The sequence below is a fragment of the Cydia fagiglandana genome, chromosome 7 (assembly GCF_963556715.1).
Source record: "Cydia fagiglandana chromosome 7, ilCydFagi1.1, whole genome shotgun sequence".
NCBI classification, from domain to species: domain Eukaryota; kingdom Metazoa; phylum Arthropoda; class Insecta; order Lepidoptera; family Tortricidae; genus Cydia; species Cydia fagiglandana.
In genome coordinates, this window is record NC_085938.1 from 1,672,280 (window position 1) to 1,692,810 (window position 20,531).

At 39.6% G+C, this 20,531-nt stretch overlaps 2 protein-coding genes and 1 long non-coding RNA gene across 6 annotated transcripts in view; 1 reads left to right on the forward strand and 2 right to left on the reverse strand.

Annotated features, from left to right (window-relative positions):
- Positions 1–20,531, reverse strand: part of LOC134665713 (vesicular glutamate transporter 1) — a 60,787-nt gene that overhangs the window by 36,030 nt on the left and 4,226 nt on the right. The window contains exons 2-3 of one of the 4 annotated variants that reach the window (XM_063522677.1): positions 3,524–3,704; positions 1,017–1,135 (exon numbers count right to left, since the gene is read on the reverse strand). In XM_063522677.1, the coding sequence (XP_063378747.1) occupies positions 1,017–1,135; positions 3,524–3,704 (300 nt within the window). Of the gene's footprint in view, positions 1–760; positions 844–1,016; positions 1,136–3,215; positions 3,339–3,369; positions 3,447–3,523; positions 3,705–20,531 lie in introns of those variants that run through there. The other 3 variants (XM_063522680.1, XM_063522679.1, XM_063522681.1) reach the window with 3 other exon arrangements.
- The window catches only part of LOC134665750 (uncharacterized), a 148,901-nt gene that overhangs the window by 23,916 nt on the left and 104,454 nt on the right, over positions 1–20,531 (reverse strand). The gene's annotated exons all lie outside the window — the stretch shown is intronic.
- LOC134666272 (3-oxoacyl-[acyl-carrier-protein] reductase FabG-like) lies at positions 6,829–12,505 on the forward strand. Its single transcript, XM_063523424.1, has 5 exons — positions 6,829–7,082; positions 8,172–8,250; positions 10,515–10,661; positions 11,053–11,139; positions 11,537–12,505. Exons 1-5 carry the CDS (start codon positions 6,829–6,831, stop codon positions 11,774–11,776), a joined length of 807 nt encoding a protein of 268 aa, XP_063379494.1. The 3' UTR covers positions 11,777–12,505.

The following is a 20,531-nucleotide window of genomic DNA, read 5'->3' on the forward strand; positions in this document are numbered from 1 at the left end:
TGCGTTCAAAAGTATCTGCCACATTCTATTAGATATTTCTATTATTCTATTATTATTCCTAGCTGATAAAATGATCGCGGACCGGTTGGACTTTTTTCCCGATTTCGGGGTTGGTTCCATAGTAAAAGTTGCTCAGTATAATCCCGAAACCTCCCTGGCAACGGGAATGCAGTTATTTTTTGGCCACCGTGTATAACGCCATTATCTGTTAGGTACCATTGAAGGTGACTGTACCTTTGTTTCGAAAGGTCACTAACTCACCAAGAAATTCCGCACGGTTCACTGAACTACTTTTCGGAGCGGCATATTTCGAGCTGACATTCTAATTGATTGGTCTAAATACGATCTGATTACATATAACATAGTTCCGTTACTGTTTCAAACGGCTCATGTTACTAATTAACAATTAACCTTTAAGGTAATTTTCAGTGTACCGTACAAAACTTTGTTCACGTTACACTTAGGTATGTGATCACTTCGGTCGTGCAAATCAGTAAAATTTGTTTATGTACTAGTGCGATCGTAAACAAAGTTTTGTACGGTACACTAAAAAATACTAGTATTTTTTAACTCGGAAATTTATAAAATTTGGTAATTTGAAGAGGTTCTCATTTTGGGCGGAATAAATAAATCCTAATTTGGGACAAGAAAACAAGCCGGGCTGCGTCACGGTGCCCTTAGAACATAAATCAATCATCATCATCACGCAGACAAAGTCAGCAGAAGCTAGTAAGTTAATAATGTGCTAGACGGAACGGACCTGTTACCTCCTATTTTAGCCGCCAGCCAGCCGCCGGGCAGCTGCGTCACCAGGTACCCGTAGAACATACATCAATCATCATCATCAGCAGAAGCTAGTAAGTTAATAATGTGCTAGACGGAACGGACCTATTACCTCCTATTTTAGCCGCCAGCCAGCCGCCTGGCAGCTGCGTCACCAGGTACCCGTAGAACATACATCAATCATCATCATCAGCAGAAGCTAGTAAGTTAATAATGTGCTAGACGGAACGGACCTGTTACCTCCTATTTTAGCCGCCAGCCAGCCGCCGGGCAGCTGCGTCACCAGGTACCCGTAGAAGAATGATGACAGCACCAGACCCTTGGTCTGAGAGCTCCAGTCAAACTCTGGTATCTGCAACGTAAAGTATCAATTAGTTAATTCTTTTGTTGAACGCTCAGCGTTCCGGCTAAACATCTAAACTGCAAAACGTAATTCAATTCAAGACCAAAAAAAGTAAATGTTGCCACTTTTTTACTAGCGCGTCTTGTATTTATGTACAAATAAGTAAATAAAAGTACTTTTTTAAATAGTAGGAGTAAAATTACTAATGAATAAATTATCTTAGCGTGATTATTTATCAAAATGAATTTACTATTTTACAAACAAATTATTGCAATGGCAACATTATCTTACTTTTTTTGGTCTTGAATTACGTTTTGCAGTATAGTGCGCTTCTATAGCCAAGGTTATGGCTCCTCTGCACGATGGGCCAACGCCGGGCACTCCAAGGGACGCAGCCATGCGGTAGAATGAGATAGCGATATCACTTGGTCCCTCTAACGCATAAATGCGTCCCTTGGAGTGGCCGGTATTGGCCCATCGTGTAGTCCTAGGAGACCTAGGAGCCTTTATAGTGCGTGTTCAGATATTTTTGAGCACCTCCGCTGCTCCGATGTATCTGATGGCGACTGTACCTACATAAAATACGTACGAACAACGTAACATATCATCTTCGCTTATTTTATGACGGCAAACAATATTTTAATATAAACAGGCAAAATACCTACGTATCTGAGATTATGGACTGATTTTTACGATCGCCAAAATTCAACATTTTCCACAGCCTTTATTAATATTTCAAAAACAACTAACAAATTTGAATCTTATTCACTCGCGTTAAGGATCAGACAAATTACAGTACATAAGTCCAGGGTAGGGTCATATTAAATTGGGTGACGCTACATAAAGGTTCTATTTGCGCTGAAGTTAGAAAAGGGTGGTATTAATATAAGTTTACGACTGTCCTCGAATAGGCCCCTTGAAACATTTTATGTTTTGTAACGACATGGGTGCGAAATATGTTGCAGTATGGTCGCGTTACAAGGTTAGATGGTTAGATATACAGGGTGGAAAGATAAGTCGGGCCCTGGAGGGAAACTACCTTAAATCCTTAAGCTGGCTCATTTTACTTAAAGGAGACATTCCTTTATTTTAAAAAAGAAACAAAACTGCATTCAAAGATTTTCTAAAACTCACTTGCCTCGCCCGGGACTCGAACCGACTAAAAATTCCAAAAAATAAAAACTCGCAATTTTATTCTACTAGTCGATACAGTTAATGTTAATGATAACATTTCTCCAAGAAACATTAGGTTTTACGCTCGTCTGTCCTACAAAATATCCATAAAATCTAATATTTAGTACTTAAGTTTTTTTTAGACAAGCCAAATTGGAGAAAAAAAAGAAAAATACTTTGAATGCAGTTTTGTTTCTTTTAAAAAATAAAGGAATGACTCCTTTAAGTAAAATGAGCCAGCTTAAGGATTTAAGGTAGTTTCCCTCCAGGGCCCGACTCATCTTTCCACCCTGTATTCGGGATATTCTTGCAAATGGTAAGTAATGTGATGGCGTTCGGTTGAAGGGGTAATGTAAAGGCGGAAGTGAGGCACACGGCTTATAAATACAGTATGTAACCAAACAAAAGGCAACGTACCACACAATTATTAGATCACTACACCTTATAAAACAAAGCCCCCCGCCGCGTCTGTCTGTTTGTATGTATGTTCGAGATAAACTCAAAAACTACTGAACGGATTATCATGCGGTTTTCTCAATAGATTGACCTATCAATAGAGTGATTCTTGAGGAAGGTTTAGGTGTATAATTTGTTAAGATTTTGTATAATCCGTGCGAAGCCGGGGCGGGTCGGTAGTCATAAATATGAGAACGGTACTTGATTTATTAAAATCCAGCAACAATGATGATGGAATGGATGATTTAATTTGTAGTACTTACACACAACAGTCCCGTTTTATAGCTTGGTCTCCACTGGCTCTGCCACGGCGACCACGACAAGGGACAAGTTAACACGTAACGCGTACACGTTGAAAAAGCCGAAGAACGCTAGGAGAGCCACAATAAGCCTACACCAGCCCGCCGTTAAAGTAGGATATAATCATAGTATAATTGGGTACCTAATTGAAGAAACTTACAAACACAACTGTCCCTTTCTCCAGCTTGGTTTCCACTGGCTCCGTCATGGCGACGACGGCCACGGACAGGTTGACGCGTAACGCGTACACGTTGAAAAGGCCGAAGGACGCTAGGAGAGCCACGTTGAGTCAACAAATCGCTGTTAATACTTACAAAGACAACAGTTCCGTTCTCCAGCTTAGTTTCCACTGGCTCCGTCATGGCGACGACGGCCACGGACAGGTTGACGCGTAACGCGTACACGTTGAAAAGGCCGAAGGACGCTAGGAGAGCCTCGTTGAGCCAACAAATCGCTGTTAATACTTACAAAGACAACAGTTCCGTTCTCCAGCTTGGTTTCCACTGGCTCCGTCATGGCGACGACGGCCACAGACAGGTTGACGCGTAACGCGTACACGTTGAAAAAGCCGAAGAACGCCAGCAGAGCCACGATGAGCCTCCGCCGACGCCAGAAGCACCATGTTGCTTGGTGCTCTTGTGATCGCTCTCTGCGGACAAAAACAGCGATAAGTTTTTGAAGTAAAAACCTCTTTAGCAGCGCTGTGCACTTATCGTGACAGGGAAAAAATGTTAAACTCGCGACAGGTCACGTGACCGACAGATTCGACATATTGAAAATTCGTAAGACGGACACGTGACCTGATCGAAAAACTGTTACAATGTCATTGAGTTTTCACTTCTGCCGGCACTCCCAGAGTGCAACTGTTTTTTTGTGTATATTTTATTATGAGTATTTTTTTAATACCACGTCGGTGGAAAACAAGCATACGGCCCGCTTAATTTTAAACAGTCACCGTAGCCTTAGGACGCCTGAAAGTCTACAGGTGTAACATGCCTACCGATCCTTTACCTGTCCTGTACACTGTACATTAAAAAAAAATATAGACGTACGTCATATACGTAGATCCCCATTTCCCATCAAGCGCTAAATTAACTTCGAAAACTTTTTACTGAGAGGCCATCGTGGTAAATTAGAACAATCAAAAGACAATAAAAAAGCCAAAATCCACCTTAAAACTCGTCACCCGAACGACAGTAAAGGTGGTGTCAAAACCGCTCGAGTTAAACGCCTGCAACTGGGTCACCTAATTAGGTCACATCTTATGGCGACCATGATTACTTGCCGAATAATGGAGCCACTGGGATTTGTTTGATTGCGGTGGGTTGTCTGTGTTGTCATTGGTCTGGTACGCTTAGGGTTGTCTATGTTGTATTTGGTCTCGTTGAGTGCATAAATCAGAATGACGTCGGATCGGAGACAAGTCTAAATATACAGTGTGTTTTCTGTAACAGGAGCAATAAATTAAAGGCTATACTCCTTAAACTGACCAACATTTGTTCAGCAACTTTTGAAAATAATTCATGTTCTGATTTTTATTACACTTTAAAGTTATTCTAAGACGCAATGTACTTATTGCAAATTTAGTTATGTTAAAAGCGTGACAAGTAACGTCAAACACACTGATGTCAGCGTACATTGATGGCAATTTTTATTTTGTATGAAAAAGAGGAAGTCTAAAGGATTAATAATTTTTAAAAGTTGCTGAACAAATGTTGGTCAGTTTGAGGAGTACACTTGAGTACAGCCTTTAGTTTAATTTATTGCTCCTGTTACAGGAAGCACCCTGTATAATATTTAAAACTTTCGCGTTTACACATATTAACTCATATTTATAGACGGGTCTAACGCGAATTTTATTCAATTACCTTTATTTACCGACGTTTCAACACAGGTTTCACTGGTCGTGGTCGCGGCTGACTGATGTCCCAGCAAAATGTCAAAACAGAGATTTGTGCAAAGAGTCGGACTCGCCCACCGAGGGTTCCGTACTTTTAAATATTAATCCTTATAGCGGCAACAGAAATATATCAACTGTGAATTTTTTTACTGTCACGGTTCATGAGATACACCCTGGTGACAGACAGACGGACAATGGAGTCTTAGTAATAGGGTCCCGTTTTTTTCCTTTTGGGTACAGAACCCTAAAAATCACTGGTGCATAAAAGGAACTTAACGCGTTGGATTCCGTTATTTATGAAAAGTGGGTGACAACCCTAGAGCCAATTTGTATCTTAGAGATTTTTCCACGCGTGAGATATAGTAAACATTGTAAACAAAAGGTCCCTTTTGGGAATTAATCGGGGACGTCTCACCTCGGGGTACCTTTTCTTTTTATCTTTATTGTAGCGCGCTTCTGCTTATTCCACATTGACAATTTACTGGATTGAGCTGAAAAATGGGATAGGTACAGTCAAGGAATTTAAATTCCGACCCATTTCGTACTTTCTCACAGTGACAACCGTATGAGGTCTCTAGCGGCTTTCATATTGATTGTCACTGTGACAAAGTACGAAATGGGTCGGAATTTAAATTCCTTGACTGTACTTACTGAAAGAATTGTGTGCATAACATCAACAAAACATTTTGTTATTTAGGTACCTACACAAAAACTGGAATTGCGTACTATGTTATATAAACCTACCTGTTACAGAATCGTTAATCAGTTTTAGGATATGGGGCTATTCATAAATTACGTCATTCCAAATTAGGGGAAGGGGGGATGTGTCTGGACATCGGATGATGGTAGCATGACGAAGGAGGAAACGGGGTCATTCGAAGCATGATTTTTGGATGATTTTAAGGGAGGGGGGAGTCAAAAATCGATGACGTAATTTATGGACAGTCCCTATTAAGTGGTGTTATAAATTTAAGTATGTATGTATGTAAGTGAATGTCATTGTTCCAATTATAATAAATTACAAGTAAGCGAGATAAAGTATTCATTAGGTAAGTGTTTTGTTTATTCAAGTGTCTGTCTGTCTGTGTGATAACAACAATACCGATAAGAGTTATAATAAACTGTTTTGGAATTTTTATCTTCAGTCTTAAGACGAACGTCGCATACGTAAGAACTGTTTTCATATTCTAGATCTAGATACTAAAATAGCAGGGGGGCTAGCCAAGTGACAATTGTTTATAAAAAACCAGAATCGAAACATAAATAAATAACTGGGGCCCATTTTTCGAACCGTATTAGTCTAATATTATTAGTGTGTTGCTATGGTAACCCATACGACTTGACAGGAGCCCATTTCTCGAACGATATTAGACTAATATTATTAGTTCACAAACTGTCAAATCGTATTGGTTTCCATGACAACACACTAATAATATTAGACTAATATCGTTCGAGAAATGGGTTCCTGTGGCCCATTTCTCGAAAGGTATTAGACTAATATTATTAGTCCACGATCTGTCAAATCGTATCGGTTTTGTGATTACGATTTCAGCCCGATTGCCCCAATTTGTCCGACGGATTTATAATTTTTTACAAAATTGGTACAAAAACACGATGACTGGGTAAACTGGCCAACCGAACTGTCGTCATTTTAGTATCTTGAATTATAAAAATATAGATAACATAAGAAGAAATTTTCGAAGAAACATTTCTGCACAGTATCTCGTCAAAAGTTATTTTAGAACAGTGCTTTTTTTGTAGAACAGTCTAACATCATTTAAAATAAGTGATTTGTAAATCGGTACGTGTCTGAATCAAACGTCAAATCAAAACAAATTCCTTTTTTTACAAGTGCATTATTTCTTTAAAAAAAATGAGTTTCGAAAACAAAGTGGTACTCGTGACTGGTGCAAGCGCTGGTATCGGTAAAGCCATAGCGTTACTATTCGCCGAGCGCGGCGCACGACTTGCGATCGTCGGTCGCAACGCGGAGAAGCTGCGCGCAGTCGCAGACGAGTGCGCGGTCGCAGTCGCAAGCGCAGGGCGGCCGCTGGAGATCGTAGCTGATCTGTCGACGGACGAGGGGTGCGAGAGGACGGCGAAAGAGACATTGGACCATTATGGAAGGTAAAAATTCGTCATACCTACGAATCATGACTGCGTCTTTGTTGTCGACATAAAGGGCCTTCCGCGACGGGAATTTTGGCTATCTGCCTCTCTATCGCTCTTGTATATTCGAACAGGAGAAAGGCAAAGACGAATGAACGAAGTGGGTCGCGGTAAGTCCCTAGTTTTTCGGGCGGCAGTCTAAGGACCAGCGTTGGGTTGCAAAGGACAAAAAGAAATGAGCAGTGTTCTTATAACCCGGCAACCTTCAAATCAAGAGTGAACAGGCACCTTCTGGGCGAGCTCGCTCCATCGTAGGCCACGTCTACGCCTCGGCTAGTCTGTGGCCATGAGTAAGCCCATTCATAATAAAAAAAAAAAACTGCCCGTAACATTTTTTGTGATATTAGGCGAATCGTCCGATGCCAAACAATTACCGTCATCCATGGACACCTGCAACACCGAGGTTACAAGAGTGTTGCCGGCTTTAAGGTGGGAATACGCTCTTTACTTAAATTTCGTATCGGTCCAGAAATACCGCTGGCGAGAGTTCATTCCACATCCACAGTTTAGCTGTGCGAGCCAGGATGTTTCTGGAGAATCGCATAGTTGAGCAATTAACAGCTTGTGGGAGTTGTGGTCATGTAGGTAATGATTTTATCATACTTATCCAAATAAAATAAGAAGGTACCTTTCATGTGGATAAGAGTTATTAACCTGTATAGCCCTTAACTTTTGGGTATGTCTACAGGAAAGACGTGAACACAGTTTTGTGTTTGACGCTTATTTATGTCATTTACCGGCGTAGCTTTATTAAATTTGACGTTCAAAAGCGCATTGTAAGATCTAAGATGCCTACTTACGGCTGTGGCGCAACGACCCAAAATGGATCTTGGCCTCCAACACCAAAGAACGCCATGCTACTCTGTCCAAAGCCGTTTCTGTTCTGCCGACGGCGCCGAGTTCGCTGCTCTTTCTGCACAAGGTCTTTCTGCACTTCGTCTCTCCAGCGGTACCTAGGGCGTCCAGACGGCCTACTAAGATGCCTATTTGAATAATAAAACTATCTTTATCTTATCTTTATTTAAATATTTTCTCTATAATTTTCAGGCTAGACGTCCTGATAAACAATGCGGGAGTGGGCGCACGGACGGACCTCGCGCGGACTGACATGGCGATATTTGATGAGGTGAAGAATAGGGTTTCTGGTTCGACCTTTTTAATTTCTCGAGGCACGGGAATTCTCGACCAAGATTTCTCGAGTTTCTCGAGTATTTCGAGAAATTTTGAAAGCTCCAAAAAACATCATGTTATTTTTTTTTTTTGCTTTTTTACAAATCAGACTCGTTGGAATCGTAGGTGAGATCAATAATCAAACATATGGTACATTTGTAGTCACCATTAATTGCACTTAATAATCAAAAATACAACAACAAAAAAAACTATAGGTGCAGGCGTGCGCACCGGCGATGTGTTATGCAATGCTATACTTAGTGCATTTCTTTAGGTATTCAACAAAATGTAAACAAACCACAATATAGTATTTTATTAGGCAATATTCAAGTCAATAAATTTAACTCGATGTGACAAAACTTACAGAAGTTTTACTACGTAATATTAATTACTCGTACTTGAGCTGTAACAATAAAGCTGCTAAAATTGTAATATTTTGCTAATAGGAATATATCGGGATGATTTAATTTATCAATAGTAATTTAGTTTTGTAATATTTGTTATTACACTTATTACAATTTGGTCCTATAATTCGTTACAAAAATTTTCTAAGCGTTTTTCAATAAAAAGACGTTACATGAATGTCATGAATCATCATAGTTCAAAAGTGTCAAAACATGAAAATCGGTTAAAGCTAGAACGATAGGGGAAAAATCAAGGTATTCTTTTATTTGGTTGGTAATACATGTTATAAGTAGGTAGGTTCCTACCTGAAAATGTAAAAAAAAACATTGTACATATTTATTTAACTACCTAAAGAAATACATTATAGACACATCATGTGTTAAACGCGTGTTTCCTTTTTACTTATCACAAGAGATTTATTTCTCGAGTTCTCGAGGCATTGAATATTTTTTTCCCGTCTCGACTTAGGACAAATTTCTCGAGATTTCTCGCCTCGGGAATTCTCGAGCAGAAACCCTAGTGAAGAAACACTTTCGAAGCAGAAAGTGTTGAGTTAATTTCTGAATTCATACCGAATCAAGACTATATTAAATTTGTAAGGGTAGACTCTACTAAAATCTTAAAAGGTGAAGGTTGGATCGATAAAAAAAGATCACAAAAATGTCTAATTTTCATTTATTTTCAGTTGTATAGTCTGTGCCGAAAGAGAATTTAAGAGTCGTAGAATTCCCATACAGCTTCTGTATAAAATAGCTAGTGTTGGTACATACAACAGCGATTTGACAAGCAAAAATTTAAACAGAAATATATTTACAGTGTAGGTAACTGAGTTAAAAGGTAAAAACCCGCACGACGGCCATATCATCCGCCGCAACTTTCACACGCACATTCATAATATTATGTTTTGTTTACTTTTACTGTTAAACAACAAAACATTGAAACCTATATCAAAAGCTAACAAGCTTTTAAATTTTTCAACCATAACCTGCTGTACAAAATTATTTGCACCATGAAAGTCCCACTGTTATTCTAATCTTATCTAAGAGATACTATTATCTCACGAGTACCGATTGCACTAAATATATTATCTAAATAAATACTAGAATAAATATCGGGCACTTCACTACAAGGCTAGCTAGACCACTTGTGGCTGTAATTTACAAAAGTTGTGTTGTTGTCTATGTTTTTGGTTTTCAATTTTCATATCCAGCGGTAAAAGTCTCTATGGCCGAAAACGGTTCTGAGATGATGATATTCTCGGCACCACTATACCTACTATTCAGATTGCAATGGTTTCTCTGCATAAATTCATTGGACATGCATTATTCTACGTTCGATCGGAGAGAGTAATTCCATTTCTTATGAATATGTACTAACAATACTCGTAACTGACCATATTTGACCCTTACGTCTTTGCAATAGGGTTGACGAACTGTCAGCAAACTGTGTCAAGCTGCAAGCTGGTATGAAACGAAGATGTTTCATTCACAGTAAGGGGATTGAAGTAATATCTCTGATATATCTCCAAGAGAAAATTATGATTGAAATGAAATTATGACAATGATGCTCATCAGTGGCGATGTGTCAAAAACGTGCGTTTCCGTAAAGTACTCAACTGGCGGAACATTAAGCGTGTGTGTGTGTGTGTGTGTGTGTGTGTGTGTGTGTGTGTGTATGTGTGCGTGTGTGTGGGAATCGAGTCTAATGGACACACCGCCAATACTATTCATATCTTGCAAGACTTCTAATTAGTATAGCAGATGGCGATCTGTATTTAACGTCTCGAATTAATTATGAAAATTATATAATTTACAGGTTTTCAACACGAACGTAAGAGGCGTTTACAACCTCACGCGGCTATTGGCACCAGCTCTTATTGAAAGCAAGGGTAACATCGTCAACATTTCGAGCATATCCGGTACGGCGGTGGCGGTGGGGAGCCTGCCTTACAGCATGTCGAAGGTAAGGAAACCAATTGTTATTGACTTACTAAAAGAGCGTTTAAAATTCAGATTAATTGCAAAAATTATGACCTGCCTAAGCAGTCCCGTTTTACTGATTAAGCCCAGTTGAGGAAATATCCTCATTGCACAACTACCGCCACTCTTCTAAAGGTTAGATGGCCTTCCATCGAAACCACACTTTTCCAAGTACAGAAAGGGCCTATTCCTCAATCCACCAAGGAAGCGTCAACCGATATTCAGAATAATTATGATACACCCCTCTTGACCACTTTCCGAGTCATCGCCTGAGAGGGCCATGGTTAAAAATCTGTTGCTGACTAGAGGAATTATCAATCCTGGCCTTAGAAAAATGTACCCTAATCATAAAATCGTAATGATGTTTTTTCTAGGCAGCGCTAGACCACTTCACAAAACTGATCGCGCTCGAGTTGGCTCCAAAAGGCGTTAGAGTCAACACAGTGAGCCCTGGAGTCACAGTAAGTTGAAATAATCGAGCTCTTAAATATACGTCTTACCCCACTATTAGCTGTTGTACCAGATAAAATATGGAGTTACGTGAACCAAATATTGAATCGATTCAGATGAAATGTGGTATGGTCTATAAGGGAAGACTGTCTAAAAGCTTTTTCGTCACTTTTAACTCTTGCGTTTGTACCTATACATACTCGTACTCCACTTACAGAAAGTCTGTAGAGCTGAAGAAGTGAAAGCTCTTCCTTTTTGACTGTGTCTGAGCGACGTTCTTAGGTATGCTAGGTATACAAATAAGAGGGTTCTTGCCTTCCCTGCAATACAATTTTTATACCTTACCCACATTGACCCTTATAAATGTACTTTTCTACGTGATCTAAAAGTCTTCATCTATTTTTACAGGTCAGTGATTTCGTCCAACGCATAACTGGCATCACCGACGAGGCGTACTCTGAGTTCCTAACCAACATGGCCAAAAGCATCCCCATGCGGCGCGTATGCCAGCCTGAGCACATAGCCAAGATGGTGGTATTCTTGGCCAGCGAGGATAGTGAACTAGTCACGGGGACTATAGTTAAAGTCGACGGCGGAGCTGAGCTGCATGTCGACTTTACATACATGGCGAAGCAGGCACAGAAATAAGAAAAAAGTGACTTCTACAAAATTAATGACTGAATGAAAATCTTTATTTCAGGCAACTAGTGGAACATACATAAATACCTTAAAACTAGCATACATATTATAAAAATATATTTTAAAACTAAACACTACTTATACTAATTCCTTTACCTTAGGTTTACTAATTAGCTGAGTAAACAAATATTACAAGGAAGTATAAAACAATCGGGGGCCCATTTCTTGAACGGTATTAGTCTAATATTAGGTATTAGTGTGTTGCCATGGTAACCCATACGACTTGCCAGTTTGTGGACTAATAATATTAGTCTAATATCGTTCGAGAAATGGGCACCACAGTTCGTGGACTAATAATATTAGTCTAATATCGTTCGAGAAATGGGGCCCTAGGTCTATATATATTATTATTACTAGGGAATGCAATCTCGATCTCGCGAGATCTAGATGTCGTCGGCAGGAAAACCCGGTTGTTGCAATTTCGATCGAGATTTTTATAAACTTAGCTGCAACTTCATTCTTCTGTAACTTTGCCGTTGCATGTCACAATAGGATAATATTGTGACGTCTGTGACTTGTGACGTCACGTCAGTTTACAAACAACAAACAACAATAAGCGTGTGAAACGAGAAGATGACTCGGCACGAGAAGCCCTGTAACACGACATAGTCTGCCAACGTCAGTGTCGAGGTAAAAACAATAAAAACATTGTAATTATTCTTTAATAATGTTTCTTATTCATTAATTCCAACACGAAACCACAGAATAAATAATAGTACTAGGTACAGAACACTCACTCTCTAACAAAACACGTCTGTTACGATCAGAACAGATATGGCCGCTAGAAGGCGACAGCGCCACGCGCCGCTTATGGCTAGCCACCAAAATTGGTGTGGAACGGATGTACTTTTAGCTACCTGTAGCAAAGCGACGAATTTGTACCTAGTAAGTACTATTATTTATTCTGTGCCAATACCACCACCTTAGGTGTCTTCATAAATATACGCTCCTTTAGTTTTGATACAAAAACGCAAAAGTTTGTTAAAGTTGTCAACGTATTTTTGGGCCACCCTGTAAATACAGGTTCTGCACCAGTGGCCGCCTTGGGGGCAACAAAACAATTCGCACGGTCCAACTAACTTCACACTTTTTGTGGTCACGGAACTGTTGGGTGATCAAGTATTGTTTCGATATAAATAACTTATGCTACTAATGATAATGACTGAGCTATAAATTTTGGTTAGAGCTGAAAAGTCTACCACAATGTCTATAAAGAAAGGAACTTACCTAAGGAGTTCATATTCAGATTGTAAGAAAATACTTACATCATTAATTACAACACGGTTATTTTTTTTATTGGTATTCAGGTTAGACTAGTAGAATACACGTAAACGTAGCTTTAAATAATTATATTTGAAATTACAGTAAGCGGCCCATTGATTAACAGTCCGCCGGACGGTATCGGCCGGTCAGTTAGAACAAAATTTGGACTGTTCCGAACAACTGTGACAGGCCGATACTGTCCGGCGGACTGTTAATCAGTGGGCGCCTTTAAATAGTATTTCGACCGCAATTAAATAACAATCTGGTAATTTTATTTCATATATTTCTACATATTATCACTAATAATTATATTACTTCGGAATAATAAGTTTTCAGTACAATCAAATAATAATAAGGTACCGATATGAAAATTGTAATGGAATTAATGACAATATTATTCGTGTCATTCATTACTGACAGCGTCGGCCCGTATCATTGATGAGTTGATGAAATTATAGAAATTAACGATAAGTATATGATATGTAATTTGAAAAATGTTTCCACATATTTTACTGGAACTTGAACTTAGACCATAGTTGTAAGTTGTGAACTAAAGTTACCTGGGGCCCATTTCTCGAACGTTATTAGACTAATATTATTAGTCTACGAACTGTCAAGTCGTATGGGTTACCATGGCATCACACTAATAATATTAGACTAACACCGTTCGAGAAATGGGCCCCTGATATTACGGTACCTACGAATATTATTGCAATATTCGATTTATAGATAAGATAAATAATAAATTAATAAACCTATTATGTCGGTAAAAGTAGAATACCTTCAATGTAACATAGGCACCTACTTAGATATCAGAATTATAATTATGTATGTACAACATTACAAGGTTAGTTTTGCTTGTTAAGTGAAGGAGTTTCCGCTTTAAGAGTGTTATAAATATGTAATTAAGTTCCTTGATAAAGATTTAACAAATAAAAAATATTAATTATCTGTTGTGTAATTTGCGAACTTCGATTTTCGCGGTTAAAGCCCTGTTCGGAAAGAGAAAAGTCGTGAAATGTATGGGCCCAATACATTCCACGACTCTTCTCTTTCCGAACCATACTCTACAGTAACTAGGGGAGACTGGGGTCAGTTGAAGAGGGGGGAGCCCAAAACTGCAGTTTTTATTTTGAATTTTTACACATTTTAATGAAGGGCAAATGCATTGAAAAACATTGAAACTAGACCATATTTCTTAGGGCAGACTTTAAGAAATACCTAAAAATGTTAAAGTTAGTTTGATAATTTGATAGAGCAAAAAAACACGAAAATATCTAATTTTGATTTATTTTCAATTGTATACCGTTAACCTTCGTACCATAGCAGTATAATTTAAATTTGCGTGTAAAATATCAATCAATCAAGAACACCCCTCTATTGTCAAGGCACTAGAGATTAGAGTGCGCAGATCTTTTTGAGCACCTCGCCCACTTTGTTATATCTTATGGCGACTGTACCATGATTTGCAATTCCTTCGAGTAAAAAATTCTAATTCTAACATTGAGCCTTGTGCCTCTCTAATTCAGTGACAAAAGTATGCTAAGAATAGAAAATGCGTGACTTACATATTTATCACTCGAACTACTCGAAGCTAGCACGATATCGGATATATTAGGTAGGTACTGTATTTTAGGAAAATAAGGACACAATTAAATAATACGAGTAATTTCTTTTGTTGTGATTTCATTTCCTTTCACTTTCTTTTAGACTTTTTTTTGCACCTCGACTTGTTTAAGAGCCAACAGGAGTGGTCATTTCTCCATACAAACGTACTCGACTGTTTCCTCCGTGGGTTTGGATGCTAGAGCAATGATTTTTTCAACACAGATTAATATTGTCAATATCTGAGAGACTTTCACGCAGGATTTTTCGCCTTGTCCTTATCGCACTAACTAGTTTTAGGAGCCGCTTCGGTTAGCGAGACGGGTATATTTACCTAAAATGTTTCAAACTCAGCTCCTGTTTCGTCTTAAGGCGCTAGAGTCCTTCAAAAATGGCCTCATTGACTATGCCGCAATGAGAGGCGTAGTATTCAAAACAGACATCAATTAGCCAAAAAAGCAAAACGGTCCGACACAGACAATTTCATAATCATTTAGATTTCCAAATTTGGTTACGATTGGTTAAGTTTTGGAGGAGGAAACAGTCGAGTACGAAACCTCGATTTTTGAGATTTTGACGCAGGATTTTTCGCCTTGTCCTTTTACCTAAAATATTTAAAACTCAGCTCCTGTTTGCTCGCTCCGTGGCCTTGACCGCGCATGACTCCAAAAAATTAACAAGATATACTATATACAATACTATTTTTTTTAGTTGGGGAATGGGGGTCAAAATGTAGCCAAAAACACCTCGCGTGCACAACCCCTATGCTACTATATTGCCGACTGTATGTCCACAGCCCACGAGTTATGAGTTATTGATGTGACGTTTGATACCAATTTTCTATTTGCGTCATTCAACCCACACAAAATATATGAATTAAGAGATAGTGATAACGATCCTTTAAAGGTCGCCATTACAGTACAGGGTGATTTTGTTATGGCTGACCATACATGACGACCGGTTTGGCCTAGTAGTGACCCTGCCGTGTGATGGTCCCGGATTCGAATCCCAGTAAGGGCTCTTATTTGTGTGATGACAAATATTTGTTCCTGACTTATGGGTGTTTTCTATGTATATAAGTATGGATTTATCTATATAAGTATGTATATCGTCACCTAGTACCCATAGTACAAGCTTTGCTTAGTTTGGGGCTGTCGACTGTGTAAGATTGTCCCCAAATATTTGGTTATTTATTATTTACATGTAAGTCATACTTAACAACTCACTACGGGGCCAACCCCGCGGAAACGCAAAAAAATCTATATCCCAACAATCATCATCTATGTGGGTAGTGACCCTGCCTGTAAAGCCGATGGTCCTGGGTTCGAATCCCGGTAAGGGCATTTATTTGTGTGATGAGCACAGATATTTTTTTCCTGAGTCATGGATGTTTTCTATGTATTTAAGTATTTGTATATTATATATTACACCGTTGTCTGAGTACCCACAATACAAGCTTTCCTGAGCTTACTATGGGAGTTAGTCAATTTGTGTTAGTATGTTGTGTATTTGCGTTTGTGTTGTGTGTATGTCCCCATAATAATATCTGTGGTGTACATCAATAAATAAGCAGATGCGCTGGCAACACTCGTTCTCATGATGGCAGCGGCTGTGTTATGGCTCCTCTACGCGATGGGCCAACGCCGGCCACTCCAAGGGACGCATTTATGCGTTAGAGGGAGCAAGTGATATTGCTATCTCATCCTACCGCATGGCTGCGTCCCTTGGAGTGGCCGGCGTTGGCCCATCGTGTAGAGGAGCCATTACGGGCGCACTGTATGGACAGAATAATAAATTATTTTATTTACCTACAATAATAGTCCACTAAGATTAAACTAGATTAATGATGGAAAGCGAACATCACAATATCTATACTTACATACTACACAAGACTGCTAAAATCAAAACCCTTCATTTGCAGGAATAATTAGCCACTTGGTCCATTTAATGGCCGACCGTAGTTCAAACGACTACGGAAGAGGCCTATTAGGAGCCACAATTTCCTTAGGGGCCGCAGCTATTACGACAATAGGGAATAAATCGAAAAATAATTGGACCCAATCCTAAGATCCTGTGCGAATAGATTTTCCATTTGTAATGTTCCTTATGTATACCTACTTCTATTTATTTATTCATATGCTTAGAGGATATAACCAATGGAGACGCCATGTCTATAATTCTCGGTACAAAATAGTCTGCCGTTTTTTGCGGGGGTGGGGCACATCCAATGTATACGTAACGTCAACATAGCCATGTCAGATAAACGTCAGTCCATACATGTGTTTGACATGTGGTTGACCATTGGCCGCCTTTTTTCGACAGAGGGAAACTCCTGTTAATGACCACTCCGTTGGTTATATTCTATAAGTTCGTATGCTATTTTTTTACAGAGTCGCAGAATAATCGATTTTGAAATAATATCTAATTTCTTCGCCCATTCCGTTTGCATTATCTTCTTCTATGATTATGATTAACAGTGGAAACATAAAAAAATATATAACAATGGATTACCTTTGACACAATAACCTTGAAAGGAAAAATACATATTTTGAGGTGTATTTTATAGAAATATGAATATTTACAAATACGAGTTTTTTTTATTTACTAAATTATGTAGGTATTGTTTAGCGACTTAAGGTTCGAGATAATATCACGGTTCTATAATTATTTACTCTATGTATTTAATGTGCAATGTAAATTGTGTATTATTCGCAACAGTATTTTTATTAGCCTAAGCCTAACTTAGTTAGTGTCCCACTGTTGGGCAATGGCCTCCTCTCGTTTTCTCCACTCGACGCTGTCGTAGATACTTTCCCACTATTTCGGGTAGAATGCCTCCAAGTCGTCACCCCATCTCCTTTTCGATCCGCCTGCACCCCATCACGCACCGACACCGACGTGACAGTATGGGAAGGAAATTTAGTGGTCAAAAAAATCACAGTGACAAAATTGACAATGATATGTGGCATTCCATTCCATATGCTCCGTGTGAATTAGAACCCTTTAGGCACGTAAAGTCACTGTGATAAAGTGAAAAGTGGTAGAAGCATCAAATTACTCGGCAGCGGGGTATTGAGCAGTCGCGACGAAAGTCATATGAAACGTCCGGCGGACATAAAACAAAATAGTCACATACTAAATACCTGTGTGACTAGTTTAATACTATCTTAATGTTTTAAAACTAGACATTTCCTCGTCGTCGTGAGCACATAGAGCACAGAGATAAGAAAATGTAACATTGTTAGGCTTTTTACCCGTTTCCGCGCATCTTAAAGCCCTATTCTGCTTTCGTCACTCATTCTACATCTTCATTGAAAGCCACCGACGATTGTGACAAATGTATAATGAGTGATGAAAGCAGAATAGGACTAATTTTAAGAACTTGACGAAAAACTAATGGGACGACCCAAGACGATACCAAGTGAAAGAGCGTACTTTACAAATTGCCAAGACGCCAAGATGGATTGCCGGGTGTTGACTAAAGAATGGCCAAACGCGTTTCAAGATTCATTATTAGCTGGTTGGTTGGTTCACTGCATAATAAAACTATCAATTATTACACTTTAAACAATATTCATGAACAAAAATACCGGGCAAGTGCGAGTCGTACTCGCGCACGAAGGGTTCCGTACCATAATGCAAAAAAAAGCAAAAAAAAAAAACGGTCACCCATCCAAGTACTGACCACTCCCGACGTTGCTTAACTTTGGTCAAAAATCACGTTTGTTGTATGGGAGCCCCATTTAAATCTTTATTTTATTCTGTTTTTAGTATTTGTTGTTATAGCGGCAACAGAAATACATCATCTGTGAAAATTTCAACTGTCTAGCTATCACGGTTCGTGAGATACAGCCTGGTGACAGACGGACGGACGGACGGACGGACGGACGGACGGACAACGAAGTCTTAGTAATAGGGTCCCGTTTTACCCTTTGGGTACGGAACCCTAAAAAAAATATTCTCGAGACGACTTTGCCATTTTATAGTTGAAACGGAAAATCCCCAATCTTTTATAGGTACACTAAGATGTTTTCAGATTTGCCCGTACATAATGTACATAGTTGTACTCGTAATTGTACCTAACTCAAAATAGCCTTAGATTTTGTTTCTTTCTATAAAATAGCAGGCTTAAATGGTGATGGTACAGGAAAGTAATCTCTTTCACATCACCAATTCGAAAAATATATCTGGTTGCTGCTGTTAGGGCTGAGCACACCTGGAGCCGGACGCTTTGGGCGTCGGCGGTCCGGATTGGAACGCGTCGCGGCAGTGGGGAGACACTCCTCACTTCGGTCGAACTCGGCTCCGTTCGGCTCAGCATTGCTCCGAGCAATTATTAGGGTTGGCACCACTTGACTTCCTTGTGCGTGCACGACCACAGATAAGTTAATCACTTGAATTTTGACAACCCTAAATACCCGAACGAGATAGTGCCATATATTAGAAAGGGATAGCATGATTCGACCCTGAATCGTTGTCAAAGTTCGGGGTTGTAGGAATGTCCTTTCTGTACGGTAGTACTATTATTTCTTCTGTGGTCGCGGGCCGGATTTGGCCCGCGTGCCGGGCTTTGGAAAGCCCTGCTTTACAGCGTTCGTGGTCAACGGGAGACGGGAGGGGACCGGTAGAACGGGAATTTATCATGTTGTTATTACACCGTCATAGGTTCTTTATATGACTCCTATATCTTGGAACACACTACTATTATTTCTATTACAGTCTCAAGCCGACCACTGACAACAGTCCACCGGACGATATCGGCCGGTCAGTTGTTCGGAACTGTCAAATTTTTGCCGATATCGTCCGGCGCGGCGGCCTGTTTGTCAGTGGTCGGCTTAAATGAGGCCTAAATCGCATCTAAAAACCGTAAACCTGTTGTTGTAACGACCACCTTAACGATAACGTGAATGTAATGATTACATCCGTGATTGAACTTTAATCGTACAGGAAACTCCGGCCAAGGTCACTTTTAATGTTAGTTATTACATGTGGACGTATTCGCTAAAATATTCGTTTGCCTCTTTAACCTCTTTCAGTAATTTGGCAAAGGAAAATGGCTGATGAGAGTGCAAGAAAAACCTCTAGCCAGATGCCCTATCGTAAATTTCTTTTGACATTGATGCATCAAGGCGGTTCGTTTACAGGTGGCCTGCCGCGAAATGCGTAAATCGAAATTTCATTATCTGGCTCTCTATCGATCGAATAAGCAAGAGTGATAGAGAGGCAGCTAGAAAGCGAATTTTCGATTTTCGTGTTTTGGCCGTAAGGCCTTTCAGTATACTAGTGACGCCCTAGTGAGTTTTGAGTAATATTCCCTATTAACAGTACGGGACCCTGAACCCTACAAAACGTTCTTTATTTAATCGTATGGCATGCATGGTTAGGCAATCAAAGTACAGCTCTGAGGCACTGGTCCCACCGCGAGCTATTAAGCTATGAGCTATCGGCTATAAACACGAACAAAAGATAAGCACTCCCGTGTAAATAAAAGAGACACGGCGATATTTATAGCTCACCGCTGGGCGAGTAACTATAAATATCGCCGTGTCTCTTGTTTACACGGGAGTGCTTATCTTTTGTTCGTGTTTATAGCCGATAGCTCATAGCTTACTAGCTCGCGGTGGGACCAGTGCCTTAGGTTGCTAAGCCAGACAACTACGTCGGCTGTCAGTGCATCCAGATCCAGGATAGAAGTGTAGAGGGCAGCACCGAAATATGTGCTCAGTGGTTGGTTGTTCATTACCGCTCGCAGAGGGGAGACTCCTTCCCACCACACTTATGTTGGAAATAATTACAGCGGCCTCAACCTATTTAAACGGCACCAGCACCTCTAGCA